The sequence below is a fragment of the Carcharhinus amblyrhynchos genome, chromosome 3, assembly GCF_965287045.1.
Source record: "Carcharhinus amblyrhynchos chromosome 3, sCarAmb.v2.hapA, whole genome shotgun sequence".
Classification (NCBI taxonomy): domain Eukaryota; kingdom Metazoa; phylum Chordata; class Chondrichthyes; order Carcharhiniformes; family Carcharhinidae; genus Carcharhinus; species Carcharhinus amblyrhynchos.
This window is the reverse complement of record NC_137326.1, coordinates 2160401-2173859: the sequence shown is the minus strand read 5'-3', so window position 1 is coordinate 2173859 and position 13459 is coordinate 2160401. Positions and strand designations below refer to the sequence as shown.

At 48.5% G+C, this 13459-nt stretch overlaps 1 protein-coding gene across 1 annotated transcript in view; it reads left to right on the top strand.

The window, feature by feature from the left end:
* The first annotated feature begins 664 nt into the window (after positions 1–664).
* Positions 665–13459, top strand: part of lamb2l (laminin, beta 2-like) — a 167771-nt gene continuing 154976 nt past the window's right edge. Inside the window, exons 1-2 of the mRNA XM_080218612.1 lie at positions 665–838; positions 11347–11415. Coding sequence (XP_080074738.1) covers positions 11385–11415 — 31 coding nt within the window. The 5' untranslated portion in view covers positions 665–838; positions 11347–11384. The remainder of the gene's footprint in view (positions 839–11346; positions 11416–13459) is intronic.

The window sequence follows — 13459 nt, the reverse complement described above, 5'->3', positions numbered from 1 at the left end:
GCAGCCGTTCGAAAAAATAACTCCCATTCTGGGATTGGCTATTTCTGCTTTGGTTTTTGTTCGAGGCTGAATTCTCCTTTCACACATCAGACTCTGCAGGGGAATGAGTCACTCTGGACGGGCTCTACCTGAGCTGAAATCTCAAAGTTAATCCGGTAAAAATCTAATGTTACTTGAAGAGAAATGTTATCTGTAACTTTATAACCCGCTTCCCGCACTCCCCATTCCTTTTACTGTTATTTTAAACAGTCTTTTTGCTGCAATGTTCTAATCTCCCTGGGGCTGTTTCATTTTCCGTCAGAAATTGTTATTATTTAATATGTTACCAGGGGTTTGAGTTCTCTCCCAGTCTCTCCCAGTCCCATCCAGACTCTCCCAGTCTCTCCCAGTCCCATCCAGACTCTCCCAGACTCTCCCTGCCTCGCGGGGGAGGGGTAGACTGGCAGCTATTCGGCAGCGGAAGGCCTCCCAGCTGGGGATATTGAAGCAGTCTGAGGATCCAGCAGGAGGCTCCCTGCTACCTCCCAGGACAGGGTTCTCCTCCTGGCTGCTTCTCTCTCTCTCTCAGTCCCACCTTTTACCTGTCTGCAGTCCAAGGGGGCTGGGCTTAGCCCGGAATGTGACAGAAATCTCTCAGCCTTTACTCCAGTCCAGAGCAGAACCTCAGTACAATCGGTCAGGTGCTGCTAAAGCTTCCTCCATGGATGTGGGACTGAGCTGTGTGTGATTTGACCCTGTGAATATAAACCATCTTTATTCAGGGGAGAGAGAGAGAGAGCCAGAGCTCTCTGAAAAACAGCAGCAACGCTTTCATTCATCCAACCAACTTATTGAGAAGGTGGGTTCGGTTTTAAAGTCTGTTACAGGTTGTCACAAGGTGTTGAGAGGGCGGTGGCTCGGTGCCGGTGTCCAGGGAGCCGGTGTCCAGTGAGCCAGTGTCCAGGGCACCGGTGTCCAGTGAGCCAGTGTCCAGGGCACCGGTGTCCAGTGAGCCAGTGTCCAGGGCACCGGTGTCCAGTGAGCCAGTGTCCAGGGCACCGGTGTCCAGTGAGCCGGTGTCCAGGGCGCCGGTGTCCAGGGAGCCGGTGTCCAGTGAGCCAGTGTCCAGGGCACCGGTGTCCAGTGAGCCGGTGTCCAGGGCACCGGTGTCCAGTGAGCCGGTGTCCAGGGCACCGGTGTCCAGTGAGCCGGTGTCCAGGGCACCGGTGTCCAGTGAGCCAGTGTCCAGGGCACCGGTGTCCAGTGAGCCGGTGTCCAGGGCACCGGTGTCCAGTGAGCCGGTGTCCAGGGCACCGGTGTCCAGTGAGCCAGTGTCCAGGGCACCGGTGTCCAGTGAGCCAGTGTCCAGGGAGCCGGTGTCCAGTGAGCCCGTGTCCAGGGCACCGGTGTCCAGTGAGCCAGTGTCCAGGGCACCGGTGTCCAGTGAGCCAGTGTCCAGGGCACCGGTGTCCAGTGAGCCGGTGTCCAGGGCACCGGTGTCCAGTGAGCCTGTGTTCAGAGTGTTGGTGTCCAGAGCGCCGGTGTCCAGTGAGCCAGTGTCCAGGGCACCAGTGTCCAGGGCACCGGTGTCCAGTGACCCAGTGTCCAGGGCACCGGTGTCCAGTGAGCCAGTGTCCAGGGCACCGGTGTCCAGTGAGCCAGTGTCCAGGGCGCCGGTGTCCAGGGCACCAGTGTCCAGTGAGCCTGTGTTCAGAGTGTTGGTGTCCAGAGCGCCGGTGTCCAGTGAGCCCGTGTCGAGGGCACCGGTGTCCAGAGTGCTGGTGTCCAGTGAGCTGGTGTCCAGGTTGGGTTGGAGTTGGTCCCTGTCTCTCTCTGTGGAGATGAAGCTTGCGCTCTCAAGGGGGCAAAGCCCGGGCGGACAGAGTTGGGGTTGGGGGGGGATTTGGTTCCGGCTCCCCGGTGTCTGGAGAATGAAATGGAGCGAGAGCTTTGCCAGGGTTTGGACAGTTGTAGCTGCCGGACTTTTCCCACTCCCTACAGCCGCTCCCACCCAAGAGGCAGCTCCAAATCTCCGGGACAGGGACAGGCACACCTTTCCCGGGGCCCACACTCAGTGGGGATGTGTGTCTGGCTATCTCACTGCGGGGGAGATGGGGTGGGGGGGAGGGGTGTGGATAGCCTGGGGAGGGGACAGGGTGCTGACCCATCATTGTCAGATTAAACACAGAGCACCAATGTGCTGTCAGCTCCCGAACCAATCACTCCCCACCCAGTGTCCACACCTCAGTATAGAAACAGAAACCAGGAGCAGGAGACCATTCAGCCCATTCAGCACATTCCGCCCTTATAGACTCACACAGGTTTACAGCATGGAAACAGGCCCTTCAGCCCAACTTGTCCATGCTGCCCGTTTTAAACCCCTAAACTAGTCCCAATTGCCCACATTTGTCCCATATCCCTCTATACCCATCTTACCCATGTAACTGTCTAAATGCTTTTTAAAAGATAAAATTGTACCCACCTCTACTACTACCTCTGGCAGCTTGTTCCAGACACTCACCACCCTCTGGGTGAAAAAATTGCCCCTCTGGACCCTTCTGTATCTCTCCCCTCTCACCTTAAACCTATGCCCTCTAGTTTTAAACTCCCCTACCTTTGGGAAAAGATATTGACTATCTAACTGATCTGTGCCCCTCATTATTTTATAGATCTCTATAAGATCACCCCTCAGCCTCCTACACTCCAGAGGAAAAAGTCCCAGTCTATCCAGCCTCTCCTTATAACTCAATCCATCAAGTCCCAATAGCATCCCAGTAAATCTTTTCTGCACTCTTTCTAGTTTAATAATATCCTTTCTATAATAGGGTGACCAGAATTGCACACAGTATTCCAAGTGTGGCCTTACCAATGTCTTGTACAACTTCAACAAGACGTCCCAACTCCTATATTCAATGTTCTGACCGATGAAACCAAGCATGCCGAATGCCTTCTTCACCACTCTGTCCACCTGTGACTCCACTTTCAAGAAGCTATGAACATGTATCCCTAGATCTCTTTATTCTGTAATTCTCCCCAACACCCTACCATTAACTGAGTAAGTCCTGTCCTGGTTCAGTCTACCAAAATGCATCACCTTGCATTTATCTAAACTAAACTCCATCTGCCGTTTGTCAGCTTACTGGCCCAATTGATCAAGATTCCATTGCAATTGAAGATAACTTTCTTCACTGTCCACTATGCCACCAATCTCATTACGATTATGACTGATCATCCCACTTCGCCCGCCCCCCCCGGAAACCCCACATCCTTTAATCCTCTTCACCCCAAGAGCTCGAGCGAAATCGTTCTTGAAACATTCAAGATTTTGACTTCAATGACTTTCTCTATTAGCGAGTTCCACAGGCTCACCCCTCTCTGGGTGAAGAAATTTCTTCCTATCTCCAACTTAAATGGCCTACCCTGAATCCTCAGACTGTGATCCCAGGTTCTGGATACTCCTGCCCTCCGGAATATCCTTCCTGCATCTCCCCTGTCTTATCCTGTTAGAATTTTATATGTTTCTATGAGATTCCCCCTCATTCTTCCAAACTCCAAACTCCAGTGAATACAATCCTAACTGGCTCAGTCTCTCCTCGTATGTCAGTCCCTCCATCCCCAGAATCAGCCTGGTAAACCTTCGCTGTGCTCCCTCGAGAGCAAGAACATCCTTCCTCAGATGAGGCCAAAATTGCGCACAGTATTCCAGGTGTGGCTTCACCAAGGCCCTGTATAATCGCACCGAGACACCCAGCTCCTGTATTTGAATCCTCACACTAGGAAGGCCAATATACCATTTGCCTTTTTCACTGCCCACTGCACATGTGCCTTTACTTTCAGTGACTGGTGTACGAGGACACCCAGGTCTTACTGCACATTCCCCTCTTCTCATTTATAACCATTCAGATGATAATCTGCCTTCTTGCTTTTGCTACCCTAGTGGATAACCTCACATTTATCCACGTTATGCTGCATCTGCCATGCAGATACCCACTCACTCAGCCTGTCTAAATCTCTGCATCCTCCTCACAGCTCACCCTCTCACCCAGCTTTGTGTATCTGCAGATTTTGAGATTATACATTTAGTTATCTAAATCATTAATATATATTGTGGATAGCTGGGGTCCCAGCACTGAGCCCTGCGGTACCCCCACTAACCACTGCCTGCCATTTGAAAAAAAAATTCTTCCTATTCCGTTTCCTCTCTGCAAACCAGTTTTCTATCCATCTCAATACCCCGTCCCCAATCCCATACACTTTAAACTTACACACTAATCTCTTATGTGGAACTTATCAAAAGCCTGCTGAAAGTCTAAATAAACCACATCCACTGGCTCCCCCTTATCAACTCCACTAGTTACACCCTCAAAGAATTCCAGTAGATTTGTCAAACATGATTTCCCTTTCGTAAATCCGTGCTGAATCTGTCCAATCCTGGCACTGTTTTCCAAGTGCTCAGCTATTAAGTTTTTGATAATGAATTTTGTGGCTGGGATTTTCTGCAGTAAGAAGTCTCACAACACCAGGTTAAAGTTCAACAGGTTTATTTGACAGTAAACCCACAGGCTTTCGGACTCACCTGACGAAGGAACAGCGTTCCGAAAGCTAGTGGCGTTTACTACCAAATAAACCTGTTGGACTGTAACCTGGTGCTGTGAGACTTCTTACTGTGTTTACCCCAGTCCAACGCCGGCATCTCCACATCATGACATTGGCTGGAAAATTCCAGTGCTCCCACCAAGACTGGAAAATCCCACCCACGGCCAATGGACCTTTGTGTGGTCCTGTCCGGCCCATTCCCATTCCCGCGGTGGACAGAACGGGAAAATTCCGCCCTGGATTTTTCAGGCTGAATGAATGAAGACAAATTATCAAAGAATTGGATTCCCGGAGCAATAGAATTTCCAGAATTTGTCCCAGATTATCAGGGTGGCACGGTGACACAGTGGTTCACAAGGACCCGGGTTCAACTCTGGCATTGGGTGACAGTCTGTGTGGAGTTTGTACATTTTTCCTGTGCCTGCGAGGGTTTCCTCTGGGTGCTCTGGTTTCCTCCCGCAGATGTGTAGGTTAGGGGGATTAGCCAAGGTAAAATTGTGGGATTTATGGCGATAGGATGGGGTTGGGCATGAGTAAGATGCTCTTTCAGAGAATTGGTGAAGACTCAAAGGGCCAAATGGCCTCCTTCTGCATTGTAGAGAAACTATCTGATCTGCTAATGATGCAACCATTGCAATGGAGAACTGTGTTATTCCTTACGGCTCTCGAATGGATAAAGAGGATAGAGGATTAGAAGAATGAAGGGGTATCTCACAGAAACCTATAAAATTCTAACAAGACAGGTCAGGGGAGATACAAGAAAAAGTGATCCCAATTTCTCCCGAAGGATTGTGAATCTGTGGAATTTGCTATCACAAAATTCAGTGAGTAAATCTGAGAAGGAGTTAGACAGATACAGCAGGCAGTGAAAAAAGCAAATGGTACCTTGGTCTCCATAGCAAGAGGATTCGAGTAGTGAGCAGGGGTATCTTGTTGCAGTTATACAGGACCTTGGTGAGGCCATACCTGGAATATTGTGCTCAGTTTTGGTTTCCTTATCAGAGGAAGGATGTTCTTTCTCTAGAGGAAATGCAGCGAAGGTTTACCAGACTGTCTCTCCTCAACTCTGTTTTAAATTTGCTGCCTCTTATTCTAAGACTATGACCTCTTGTTCTAGAATACCCCACAAGAGGAAGCATCTGCTCCACATCTACTTTATCCAGACCTTTTATCCTCCTGTATATTTCAATTTGATCTCCCCTCCTTCTTCTAAATTCCAGATCTCTCTTCATACGACAAACCCCTCACCTCTGGAATCAATCTAATGAACCTCCTCTGAACTGCTGCCAATGTCACTACATCTTTCCTCAAAGAAGGGGACCAAAACTGCTCAATACTCCAGATGCAGCCTCACCAAAGCCTTGTACAGATGCAGCAATACTTCCTCCCCTTTATATTCTATTTCTCTAGCTGTAAATGCCAACATTCCATTCACTTTCGTTATTACCTGCTGTAGCTGTACGCTAGTTTTCTGTGACTCATGAACAAGGACACCCAGATCCCTCTGCACCGGAGCACCCTGAAATCTCTCCCCATTTAGAGAGATGGAGCAATGGAGCGTGTGTCTGTCACAAAGACTTGTTTAACTTAGAGAAACCATTAGTGTGACGTCCAATCCCTGAACCTAGAGACACGGGAAGATATGAGTTGCCCACTGGATGTTAATGCAGCTCAGAGAGAGCCCACTGGAGTGTGATCCAATCAGCTCCTCACTCCCTCTGCTGTCAGCTGCGATCCCATGAGTGTGGATTTTGTTAATGTGAATTTCTCGTGTGTGAGACAGAGCACATTGCCACTGACTTCCTCTTCCCGGGGAACCATGCATGTTAACGAGAATGATGGTTGTGTTGGGAGGGTTAATGAGGACAGAGTGGCTAGACAGGCTTGTATTCCTTTGGATTTAGTAGGTCACAGAAGGAACTAATTGAGGTGTTTAAAAGGATTAAGGGATTTGAAAGAGTTGATCGAGGGAAACTATTTCCTCTAATGTGAACACCCAGAACCTTTAAATTCCAGCTGGTCGGTTCCAGCCTGGGGGCAGATAGAGTTATAGAGCCGTGTAACACAGGAGGCCATTCCACCCATCCAGTCTCTTCTATCACTCTGGAGCGATCCAGTCAATCCCACCCCCTACTCGATCCCCCTCCCCTGGATAATAACGATCTAGTGCCCATCCAATTTGTTTCTGAAGATGTTGATAGCGTCCGAATCCATCACTCTGGTGGTGGGTGGGTTTCGTATCATTACCCCTCACACTCCTCTGCATTTCTTACCCAAAACCCTAAATCCATATCCAGTCTCTGTACAATCAGCTAATTTGAATGGCTTTTCTTTCTCTGTCGATTTAACCCAGTCACAATCGAGTTCCCCTCGATCAAGTCTCCCCTCAACCTCCTTCACTCAAGGAGAACAATCCCAGCTTCTCCAACCCAACCTGGGAACTGAAACCCCTCAGTGCAGGAACCAACCTGGTAAATCTCCCTCCACACTCTCTCAATGACCCTCACATCCTCCCTGAAATGTAGTGACCAGAACTGGACACCGTTCTCCAGCTGTGACCTAACCACAGCTTTGTAAAGGTTCACCATCAGTTCCCTCTACTCAATACTTCTACTCCTAAAGCCCAAGATCACATTTGCTTTGCTACCTGCTCCCTCGATATGTTCTGCCATCTACAAGGAGCTAGTGGAAATGTGGAAGCCTCTCCCCAGAAAGTTGTGAGTACTGAGGGACAATCGGAGTTTTGATAATGAGATCGAAAGCTTTCATTTAGGGTATCGAGGGAGTAAAGGTGGGAATGGTTGAGGTTCAGATCAGCTGTGATCTAACATGCTGGAGTAGCTGAAAGACCCCTTCCTCATTGCCTCACAAACCTTATCGGGTTCTTTGAGAAGGTGACCAAAGAGGTGGATAAGGGTAAGGCAGTTGACGTGGTGTATATGGATTTTAGCAAAGCATTTGATAAGGTTCCCCATGGAAGGCTACTGCAGAAAATGCAGATGCATGGGATTGAGGGTGATTTAGCAGTTTGGATCAGGAATTGGCTAGCTGATAGAAGACAGAGGGTGGTGGTTGATGGGAAATATTCAACCTGGAGTTCAGTTACAAGTGGTTTCCTCAGGGATCTGTTTTGGGGCCACTGCTGTTTGTCATTTTTATAAATGACCTGGATGAGGGTGTGGAAGGATGGGTTAGTAAATTTGCGGATGACAGTAAAGTCGGAGGAGTTGTAGACAGTGAGGATGGATGTTACAGTTTGCAGAGGGACATAGATGAGTTGCAGAGCTGGGCTGAGAGGTGGCAAATGGAGTTTAATACGGAAAAGTGTGAGGTGATTCACTTTGGTAAGAGTAACAGGAATACAGAATATAGGGCTAATGGAAGGACTCTTAGTAGTGTTGACGAGCAGAGAGATCTCAGTGTACATGTGCCTAGCTCCCTGAAAGTTGGCACCCAGGTTGATAAGGTTGTTAAGAAGGCGTACGGTGTGTTAGCTTTTATAGGTAAAGGGATTGAATTTCGGAGCCGTGAGGTCACGTTACAACTGTACAAAACTCTGGTGTGGCCGCACTTGGAGTATTGTGTACAGTTCTGGTCGCTGCATTAGAAGAAAGATGTGGAGACATTGGAAAGGGTGCAGAGGAGGTTTACCAGGATGTTGCCTGGTATGGTGGGAAGGTCTTATGAGGAAAGGCTGAGAGACTTGAGGTTGTTTTTGTTCGAGAGAAGAAGGTTAAGAGGTGACCTAATTGAGGCATACAAGATGATCAGAGGGTTTGATAGGGTGGACAGTGAGAGCCTTTTTCCTCGGATGGTGATGGCTAACACGAGGGGACATAGCTTTAAATTAAGGGGTGGTAATTATAGGACAGATGTCAGAGGTAGGTTCTTTACTCAGAGGGTAGTAAGGGCATGGAATGCCCTGCCTGCAGCAGTTGTGGACTCGCCAACTTTAAGGGCGTTCAAATGGTCAGTGGATAGGCATATGGATAACATTGGAATAGTTTAGGTTAGAGGGTCATTAGATTGGTTCCACTGGTCGGCGCAACATCGAGGGCTGAAGGGTCTGTACTGCGCTGTAATGTTCTATGTTCTTGTGATGAGGTGTGTGTCTGTTAGGGAGCAAACTGACTCTCTGACTGAAGGTCAGAGAGGGAAAGAGAGCAGACAAATTCATCCATGCTGGGGCAGGTCTCTCAGTATCTGACATTGCTCAGAACACAGCAGGACACAGGTCATCCTCCCCAGACAGAATTATCTTAAAGTTTATCACACCGACTGGGGACTAGGCCCGGTCAGCCAGGCCCGGTCAGCCAGGTTGCACCATTCCTCCAGCCTGGCTCTATCACAATCAGGTTTCCGCTCTGAGGAAACAAACAAGTGGGTATTTTTGAAACCTGGGAAAGGAGATGAGGTAATTAGATAACGAGCAGTTTACAGAACTGAACACCAACCAGCAGCATCTCAGTCCGACCTCCCACTGATCTGAACTACCCTCGTACCGCAGTGTATCTCTCCATCTCTCAGCTGCAATAAAACTTCAGAATAGAAATTCTCTGTACAACTTTCTGAGTGCGCGTGAGAGTGTGTGCACGCGAGAGAGTGTGCGCGCGCGCGTGTGTGAGTGTGAGAGAGTGAGTGTGTGTGTTTCTTTCTCCCTGAAGTGATTGAGTTGTTTGAATGACACATGATTTGTGTGTAATCTGCAATGTATGTTTCTCTGTTTCCCATCCTTTATCCAGTTTCTGATTCTGCTCAGTAATACTGTGATCCTTACCTTTACCTGTGAGGGTTCTGTGTCTCTGACCGAACACAATCCATTGCCAATCTCCCCAACATTTCCTCGATCACACTCTGCATCTCCTCAAAGGCTCGACTTCCTTCTCACAGCCCCATGCTGCATCGCTTTATTAGCATTTCTTTCGATGTGAATTTTAATTTTATCCCATGTTATGTCCTCAAGAATAGAGCACAATACTCGTGCCGAGCTAGAAAAGCAAAATACCATCGATGCTGGAAACCTGATACCAAATAAAATAGTTGGAAATGCCCCCAGCAGGACAGGCAGCACTGATGGCGATTGAGAAAGAGAAGGTAAATGTTTATCTTGTCGGCCTGTTTATAATCTCAGCACAGCCCAAAGTGCTTGACCCATTTTCTGCTTTCGACGTGTAGTGACCATCACAACATGGGAAACATGGCCGTCAACCTGTGCACAGCAAGATCCCACCCAAACAGCAATCAGACACGACCAGGTAGTTGTTTTGCTAATGATGCTTGCTGAGGGGTGTTTGTTGGTCAGAATACCAAGGAACCCCTCCTTGGAGGGACCTCACCTGCTCATCCTCAAGACACCACAATGGGGGATATTTCACCTTGGCCTGAGTTGGACGATGGTTATCATCCAAATGGCAGCATCCTGCAACACAACACAGTAATAACTAGTGGGGGGGGTCATAGTTTGAGGATAAAGGGAAAACCTTTTAGAACTGAGGTGAGAAGAAATGTCTTCACCCAGAGGGTGGTGAATGTGTGGAATTCACTCCCACAGGAGTATGTACCGTGTACCCGGTGAATGGTGTTCACACGTGAGACGATGACATCCGTGTCAATGATCTGAAATGTCTTAAAGGTTGCTGTGGCAGGGTTGTGTGGTGTTGTGGTCACTGTTCTCCTGAAGGCTGGGTAGTTTGCTGTGGACAATGGTCTGTTTGAGGTTGTGTGGTTGTTTGAAGGCAAGAAGTGGGGGTGTGGGGATAGCCCTGGCGAGATGTTCTTCTTCATCAGTGATATGTTGAAGACTCTGGAGAAGATGTCGTAGCTTCTCCGTTCTGGGGAAGTACTGGACCACGAAGGGTACTCTGTCCACTGTGTCCCGTGTTTGTCTTCTGAGGAGGTCGATGCGGTTTATTGATGTGGCGCATCGGAACTGCCGATCTATGAGTCGAGCGTCATATCCTGTTCTTATGAGGGCATCTTTCAGCATCTGGAGGTGTCTGTCACGATCCTCCTCATCTGAGCAGATCCTGTGTGTACGGAGGGCTTGTCCGTAGGGGATGGCTTCTTTAATGTGTTTAGGATGGAAGCGAGTCCCACGTTCTCCCCACTCCCCGTGGGAGCGAGTCCCACATTCTCCCCACTCCCCGTGGGAGCGAGTCCCACATTCTCCCCACTCCCCGCGGGAGCGAGTCCCACATTCTCCCCACTCCCCGTGGGAGCGAGTCCCACGTTCTCCCCACTCCCCGCGGGAGCGAGTCCCACATTCTCCCCACTCCCCGTGGGAGCGAGTCCCACATTCTCCCCACTCCCCATGGGAGTGAGTCCCACATTCTTCCCACTCCCTGTGGGAGCGAGTCCCACGTTCTCCCCACTCCCCGTGGGAGCGAGTCCCACATTCTCCCCACTCCTCGTGGGAGCGGGTCCCACGTTCTCCCCACTCCCCGTGGGAGCGAGTCCCACGTTCTCCCCACTCCCCGTGTAAGGAAGTTTCTCCTGAATTCCCCATTGGATTAATGGAGGCTGGGATAAAGGATTTCTCGGTCTGTTGAGGATTGTGTGGCTTTTCAGATATGATTCCAATGAAATTCTTTCACACTGTCCAATGTTTTATTAACTTGCTTTAAGATGTTTATTTACGTCAGTTTTTTGCTCACAATGTGTCACTTTTACCCCAATGATTAAAAGCTCTTCTGAAGACATTCTTGTTTATTTTAGTACCAGATTTTTACCTAATTATACGTAACCAATGATTTTCCCTGTTGTATCTTGCAGTTACACCGTGTGGAGTGAGTTACTGTTTACCACTCAGAATGAATCTACTGCTACCTCTGCTTCTGTTTGGTAAGTCTCACCCTGTCTCCCTCTCCCTCTATCTCTTCAAAAATCTATCACTGAATCAACCAATACACAACCATAGCTAGGTGTTATTACCCAGTCACAGAACCAGGAGGAGGCCATTCAGCCCCTCAAACCTGTTCCGTTATTCTGTAAGATGGTGGCTGATCTCTATGTATCCACTCGATGCATTTTGTTCCAAAACCTTAACATCTTCACCCTAGAATATATCAACCCGAGGTTTTGAAATTTCCTACTGAGCCCAGTCTCTGCAGCTTTTTTGGGAGCGTCCCAGATTCCCCACTCCCCTTTGTGTGAGGAAGTGTTCTGGTATCACTCTGAATGGCCTGGCTCTCCTCATAGAATCCAGAAGGAGGCCATTTGGCCCATCAAGACTGTAGTGGCCACAATCCCATCCCTATTCCCGTAACCCCACACATTTACTCTGCCAGTCCTCCTGACACTGAAGTTAATTTAGCCTGGCCAATCCACCTAACCGGCACATCTTTCAGACTCTGGGAGGAAACCCACACAGACACAGGGAGAACATGCAAACTCCACACAGACAGTGATGCAAGCTGAGAATCGAACCCGGGTCTCTGGTATAATGTATGAGGCAGCAGAGTTAACCCACTGTGTCACTGTGTCACCATAATTTTAAGGTTCTCCACCTTTGTTCTGGAGTGCTCTGTCAGAGGAAATAATTTCTCTCTACCCTATCGAACCCTTTAATCATCTTAAACACCTGGATTAAAACACCCCTTAATCTTCTACACTGGAGGAAATAAAAATCTGGTCTTTGCAACTCGGCTTTGTAATTAACCCTTTAAACCCTGGAACCATCAACATTCTGATGAATCTGTGTTCAATAATCTGGGGGTATACTCCTCCAGATTAAGGGGTGTTTTAATCCAGGTGTTTAAGATGATTAAAGGATTCGATAGGGTAGAGATGAATTATTTCCTCTGGCGGGGCACTCCAGGACAAAGGTTGAGAACTTTAAAATTAGGGTGACACGGTGGTTATCACTGCTGCTTTACAGTGCCAGGGACCCGGGTTCGATTCCTGGCCTGGATCGCTGTATGGGGTGGGTTGGGGGGATAAGCAATTGTTAAGGTTCTTGAGTATTCTTGTGGCTGCTAGTGGGTTCCAGAGTCACTCAGCAGCTGCAAGACGGCACCGTGCGTATCACAGTGTGAACTCATTCCACAGCCCTGTTTGAGTTTGTGGTCCTTTTACCTAATCTTTCAACAGAAGGAAGTAAATATCTGACTCTTGAATTCTGTGTTAAATAAACGAGGCCAGGCAAACAGAGTCCTTGGCATGGGGCACCATGGCAATGCTGCTCAGATTCTTGGCAATGGGTCATTTCTAACGCACGGTTCTCCCTCTGATTAAAGCCTGACAGTTCCGGGCAGTACCCGGGTTAGAGATGTCAGCGTCCAGATGAGATTCAGCCAAGACCCCTTCCTACTCCCTCAGGTGGGTATAATAATTCCCACAGCCACATTTCAAAGCAGAATGAGGGAGTTCTCCCCAGTGTCCTTGGGTCAATATTTATTCCCCAATCAACATGATTGAAAGAATGATTCTGCTGATCGTGTTACTGTTTGTACACAAATTACCGGTCCCCAAATTACAACAGTGGCTACACTTTCAAAGGTACTTCACTGGCTATAAATTACTCTGGGATTTCCAGAAGTTGTGAAGGGTCTTATAGAAGCGAAAGGTTTATTTTCATTACTTTTTTTCTTCCTGATGGTCTGGGTTAAGATTGTAACCAAGCCCTGAGGATGTCGTGTGAACCTCACCTGTGTTTTTAACGTAAGGGTTCCTGTGTGTGATCTCAGTGCTTTTAATTTAACATTGCTGTAGCACTGGGCAGCTGCACTTAAACTGCCCCCATCCCCGATCCCTCCTGCTTTCCATCTGGCATTGCAGAATGGGTAGCGCGTTCTCTCTCTGGTGGCTGCAGTGGTGTTCCCTTGTTGCTGCCGATATCTCTGTTTGTATAGCCTCGATAGAGTTAACGTCACAAGCCCAGAGTTTT